The sequence below is a fragment of the Megascapheus bottae genome, chromosome 29 (genome assembly GCF_031878675.1).
Source record: "Megascapheus bottae isolate mThoBot1 chromosome 29, mThoBot2.hap1, whole genome shotgun sequence".
Lineage (NCBI taxonomy): Eukaryota > Metazoa > Chordata > Mammalia > Rodentia > Geomyidae > Megascapheus > Megascapheus bottae.
In genome coordinates this window covers 11,060,891-11,067,285 of record NC_143537.1, presented here as the reverse complement: position 1 = coordinate 11,067,285, position 6,395 = coordinate 11,060,891, and the positions used below count along the sequence as shown (strand labels likewise).

Genomic DNA, 6,395 nt, shown 5'->3' with positions numbered 1-6,395 from the left:
AGTTGGTTTTTTTTTTATTGTGTAAACTCTTGTAAAAGGTCTAATATTTTATTTTTTTAAATATTTTTTATTGTGCTTAATAGAAGGGTTACATTATATTCACCAGAAGAAGGTGCGTAATTTTACAAACATTGATACCCTTTCTAATGACATAGTCCCCATTTCCCTCCCACCCTCCCACCCGTCTGGATTTTACCACACCCATGACCCATGTGTCTGGGGCATCAGATTGTAGGTTGAAAGTAAAACATAGTATAATAAGGACTGAAGAACTGTACACCATAATATTAACAATGAGCATTTAATAGTTAGAAAAGGAAATACAATGAACACTTGACAACAATCATGAGAGCAAGATAAAGAGATATCTTTTTAGGAAGGGGACAGGGAAGCTCTAAATCCAGACTGGCCTCCAAGTTGCCTTCAGGCAGTAATTCTACCTCAGAGTCTTCAGAAGTGTCTCCCTCCTCAAGAGAAACAGAATGTCCTTCCTGAGTTAAGAGGGGGATGGATTCTAGGTTGTCGACTGGAGATTGGTTCTCCTGTGGTGAGACAGATGGGTCTGGATATTCTGTGAGGATCAATTCATTTTCCTCCAGTGAATCTAGCATTGAGACTGCACTTGCTCCTTCCCCCACACATAAGCTGGGGACATTTTCCATGAGCCCAGCATGTGGCTCTTTAGCCTGCACAGTAAGTGGAGTGTCGCTCTGACTCACGTGGACTGACTCTGGGTAGACTGTGAATTCTGGCTGCTCTTTCTCTTCCGCCAAAGTATCTGTGGGTTCAACTGTGTCACACATGGCGTTCAGAGCACAAGGTATATCCACCACAGGACTCCAAATCTGTTTGGTGTTTTCTACAGAAGGCCCATGCTTTCTGGAGTGCAGTGATGATTCTCCATGTCCATCAGTCACCAGCTCCACTGGTGGGTTTTTCATCTGGAGTTCAGGAGAAGCTCTTCTACGGTGACCCAAACCTAAGAATGGAAATAGGTACAGGATTCTTAGAGTGGACTCTGCAAGTGGAAGTGTCACTCAACTTCCATGAGGCTCTAATGGAGGAAGCTGTAGAATTGGAGTTTGGACTGAACAGTGAGGAGATGTAGGGTTTTTCTAATGAGTGCTTATGCCCGAGTCCTTTCAGAGAACGGACATTACCTGGCCAACACCACCCATAAAGGGCATTTTGCCAAGCTGGGTACAAGTAAGGGCCCACCAGTACCTAGACCAGCTGGGCTTCCTACTCACAGGCTCTGAGGCGCCCACACCAGGACTTCTTTTTCTTGGTCTTACTGGTCGCGCATTCCTCCAGCTGGTCAAAAAGGATGTGTAAGCGGAAGAGCAGCTCCGAGGCCGGCATGTGGAGCTTCATGTAGAGCTTGAGTCGTGTCAGGGTGTGGCAGTTCTTGACCTCATAGAAATCACTGGGGTAGAAGTCCATCCACATCATGAACATGGAACACACGATGCTGCGGGCACATTGGGGAGAAGGAAAGTGAGCCCCTTCTCTCTCCATCCTGAGTCTTCTACCAAAGCCCCTTTCTTGCAGGACTCTAATGCTGTGGCTATCCTGCAGAGATGTGCACTTGTGTGCTGGCAGGAGGAAAGAGACACCCGAGAACAGGATGACTTTTACACGCTGTTTCCAGAAGCTTCTGAGAGACAGTCCTCAAAAATGCTCAGTCATAGGCAAGGAGAAGGTTGTTTCCCCACAGGATCTGACTTTCTGCACACAGCCCTAGCTGTAATTCATGAGTGTCCACACTCACAATCACACCCACAACTCTGTTATGTATTTTTTTTGGCAGTCTTGGGACTTGGACTTACGGCACTGACCAGTGTCCTTGGGCTTTTTCCTCAAAGCTAGCACTCTGCCACTTGAGGCACAGCACTACTTCCAGCTTTTTATTTTTTTCTATGGATGTGCTACCTAGCAATCGAAACTGCGCCTTGGTGCATGCTAGGCAAGCACTCTACCACTAGGCCAAACCTTGGGGGCCCTCAAACTGTGTTATCTAACATCCACTTAAGTCCCAACCTCAAGACCTGATAGAAATCATAAGTGATGTGCAAACAAGAAACTTGTGCTTTGATTAGATGCCTCAAAAATACCCAATATTTTTAGGCAGGCTTGCTGGCTCATGACTGCAAGTCTAACTACTCAAGAGTTTGAGATCTGAGGAAGGAGGGTCACAGCCAGCTTAGGCACAAAAGACTGTGGGAACTTTATCTCCGATTATCCACCAGAAAATCCTGAATTAATGCTATGGTTCAAGGGATAGAGTGATAGCTTTGAGATGAAGAGCTCATTGACACCACCCAGGCCCAGAGTTTAAGTCTCATGACCAATAAAAAAATTATACCCAGTTTTACATGACAAATCTTTTATTTCTGTGTAAGTCCACTTACTTCTTTACTTGCTCATCTTCCTCCCAACTACGGTGGATGGATCTGTAGCGATGGAAGAAGAGAAGGAAGTCAACTCTATGGTTTTCCAATATGGAGCGAACATGACAAGTACAGGGCTAGCTAAATCCCAGGCAGGAATATAAAACTACCCAAGTGACATATGTCTATACAGTTCCATGAAAATTCTGCTAAGAGGCCTCTATGCATCTGTCCAAAGTGCATCTCTAAAGAAGTAAACGCTCTAATTAAATAAATGCTCTAAATAAAGAAGTCAATGCTCATGCCTCTAATCTTAGCCACTCAGTAGGCTGAGATCTGAGGATCACAGTTGGAAGCCACTCTAGTGAGTAAAAGTCTAGAAGCACTTGTGTTCAATTAAGCAGCAAAAAGCCAGAACGTGACCTATAACTCAAATGGTACAGTGCTGATTTTTGAACACCAAAGGGATGACACTCAGGGCCTGAGTTCAAGTGGCAGGACTGGACTACACACCAACATGTAAGTGCTTTGAGGTTCTAACAGGCAAAGCTAACATAATCCCTACCTGATGACTCAGAAGTGATTCAGCCCCCAGCCTTTCCTCTGTCTCCAGTACTTCACAGGCCTCGGCCATTGCTACTGAAACCTTATTTCCTACTGGAAAATGGGATTTCATAGGACCTCACCGAGGTGGGGGCTGCAACTGGGTGCCACTCACTCATGCCTGTCATTCATCTTGTCAGTAAGCACACTGCTGAGACTCCAGTAGCTTGTGAGGGAAATGAAATGGCATGGTGGCCCAGTCTTAATAAAGTAGTCAGCTTGTGCACTTGTATCATGCTAAGCTCCCCTGTGGACCCCCCCAGTGAATCAAACAGGCTCAGAGAAGGGCCACGTATTCCAAGGCTGGTCCAGGAGGGGCTGAGCAAGCCTGGGTTTGGAGGGGGAACACTCACTTTTTCAAGAGAATATCCAGCAACTGCTCCATTGTCCCCCACTGTCTGAAATTGTGCAGGAAATTTCCCACATAAAAGAGATCACCTTTCTTGTAGGCAGGGATCAGCGTTATCAGCAGCGTCTCCAACAGGCCTTCCTCCAGGATCCATACGTTACAAGGCTCATTCAGAGTCTGAGCTGACTCATGGTCACACTATGGTGGCAAAAACAATGGATCATTCAAACAGAAATGGGAGCACACTTCACACTGAGGAATTGGGAGAGAGTAGATTGAAAATGACACAAACTGTCATCTCAGTATAGACACTTGAAAGCACACAAGGTTGTAGTGTGTGGGGAGGATGGTGGGGTCAAATGGGTTTCCTCTCAGGAATATACCTCATCTGAGTTGCCCTGGATTTTCCTGGCTTTCTTCCTAGAGAAAGACCTGATATACTGGATTTGTAGCTTGGCACTGATCCAGCATCTACATCTTCTAGCGAGGCATCCATATCTCTCATGCCTGAGACTCGAGTCTCCTGACCTTTGGCAACAGCACAGCAACATCTTTCTAGTTCCTGAGCCACAGGCCAAGGGAGCTGGCTTGAGCTGGTTGTCAGTTACTGTGGCTTGGTTACCAGGGTTCCATATTCTGTTCCATTGTGAGGAAGGTAGGGTCACCTTTCAGGGCCCAATGACTAAAGCTCCTTGCTCACAGAAGACCTCCCCAAAGACATACTGGAGGCTGAATCTTCCCTCCCACCTCACAAGATACATGTGGATGTAGTAAACAGCATGCCTTGTTTGTAAAATCCCAACGTCTTTAACTAAGCCTAGGTACTAGCCTGGTCTCAGACTCAAGGAGCCTTTGTTAGGTAAGATCCAACCTTAACTGTCACTATTCCCCTCATCCTGCACAAGCCATTTTGCTTCACAGTGCCTTCTCAGCATTTTGCCTCTGGCACATTTTTTTTTTTGCCAGTCCTAGGCTTGAGCTCAGGGCCTTAGCACTGTCCTTGGATTTTCTCAAGGCTAGAGCTCTACCACTTGAGCCTCAGCACCACTTCCGGCTTTTTTTTTTCCATGTATGTGGTCCCGAGGAATGGAACCCGGGTCTTCATGCATGCTAGGCAAGCACTTTAACCACTAGGCCAAACTCCCGGCCCTGTCCTAGGGCTTTCTAAAGGATAGCTATTCATACACAGCATTTGCCTCTGTAGTCTTCACTCTGCATCTTGTGACCTATTCCTTTCCCTCAACATAGACAAGAAAAACAGATTTCATAACTTGCTATGCTTTTGTCCAATCTCTGGATATTAATTCAAGATACAATATTGCCTGAGATATTGTGTGTGCATGTGTGTGTATGTGTGCCAGTGTGTGCATGCACAGGTGTGTATAGGATTTAGGGCTTACTTCAGGGCCTATGTGATAACCCTGAGCATCTTTTCGTCAAAGGTATTGGTCTTTCACTTCTAGCTTATTGTAGCTAATTGGAGTTGAGAGAGTCACAGAATTTCTTGCCCTGTGCATTGGAACTGAATTCTCATATGCCCAGTGCTGGGTTCTCATACTGTTAATTGTAGCTATAGAGTAGGCTGAGATCTGAGGATCCTGGTTAGAAGCCAGCCCTGGAAAAAAAGTCACTGATAGAGATCTTTATCTTAAGCACAAAAAAAAGCCAAAAGTGGAACTGTGATTCAGTTCTCCTTGTACCAGTCATGAGAAAAAATAGTAATTGGCAGCACCTGGTCCTTGAGAGGAATCCTTAGTACTGGATTAGAAAAAGAAAATAATGAAAAAATTAAAACTTGCTGGGGAATTTATAAGGATAAAGGTGCCTGTGAATTATCTTGTCCTTTCAGATTCCCCCAACAGCTTATGTCTATCTACATTTTGTCAAAGTTTTGTAAAGATATTTACACATATTCTATCTTAAACAGAGATACCCATCCACAGAAACACACACAAACTCACATGAACTATACTACCAACTCATATGTGTCTGGCTATGTATGCATGTATAGCCACATGTATTAATCTGTCTCTCTATACAAATATATAAATGCATAAAGAATATGTATTTAGATAAACAGATAGGATACGTAGATAGATATGTCTCAGGGATTTCGAGATTCTGTGTAACACTTCTGAGTGCAACTTACCATTCTATTGTTTGTCAAGTTAGAGTCCCTCTATCTTTTGGCCACCTCCTTGTCATTTGCAACTTTTTTTTTTCAGCCCTGCGGTTTGAACGTTGGGCCTGGGTGCTGTCACTTAGCTTCTTTCACTCAAGGCAAGTGCTCTATCACTTGAGGCACAGCACCCATTCCAGATGTTTTTCAGTAGTTCATTGCAGATAAGTGTCTCATGGAGTTTCTGTCCTAGGCTGGCTTTGAACTGTGATCCTAGGGTCTCAGACTGCTGAGTAGCTAGGATGACAGGCGTGAGCTACCAGCACCTGGTTTCTTTGCTTCTTTTACCCTTCTTTTTTTGGCCCTACCGGTCATGGTATCTACATTCCTATGTTTTCTCCACCTGCCCACATCCAGGGGTCTGACAGATGCTTATTCATGTCCACTTATTCATGTCCTCCTCTGTCTTGGCTGACAGTTAAGAAATGCACTCACTTGTCTGGATGCCAAACACAAATCCACGAGACTGTTTCTCAGTCTGGAAGGTCCCATCAGATTTCTATCCCCACTGAGCGTAATATAATATGTTATCTCTCATCTCTTTTGCTATCCCTTGGATATCTCATATTGTTACAGTGTTTCCCCTTGTTATCTGATATATTGTGTATATATATGCATATTTAGTTATTTGAAACAGGATAGGGAAGGGGGAAAACAAGATGATGGATAGGGATGGGGGAAGGAAAATGGGGACCAAGACATGAGAAAGGGTATCAACCTTTGGGAGGTAATGCACCTTCTGTCTGGTGAATATTATAGAACCCTTCTATTAATTACAGTAAAAATATATGAAAAAAAAGAAACCAGACTATGCCCCCATGGAATCCTCAGATGAGGATGATAAAGTTCAGTTCATTAAGAAAGCCAAAGAACA

General features: G+C 44.3%; 1 protein-coding gene across 2 annotated transcripts; it reads right to left on the bottom strand.

Moving 5' to 3' along the window:
• Positions 1 to 248: 248 nt before the first annotated feature.
• On the bottom strand, positions 249 to 3,959 carry LOC150044740 (uncharacterized). 2 transcript variants are annotated; one of them, XM_090320956.1, is made up of 5 exons: positions 3,726 to 3,959; positions 3,347 to 3,540; positions 2,412 to 2,453; positions 1,251 to 1,471; positions 249 to 979 (listed from the first exon to the last, which is right to left on the bottom strand). In XM_090320956.1, exons 1-5 carry the CDS (start codon positions 3,891 to 3,893, stop codon positions 309 to 311), a joined length of 1,296 nt encoding a protein of 431 aa, XP_090177082.1. In that variant the 5' UTR covers positions 3,894 to 3,959; the 3' UTR covers positions 249 to 308. The 2 variants fall into 2 exon arrangements, with proteins under 2 accessions (XP_090177082.1, XP_090177084.1); XM_090320958.1 differs by having other exon boundaries at positions 1,296 to 1,471.
• Positions 3,960 to 6,395: the final 2,436 nt, after the last annotated feature.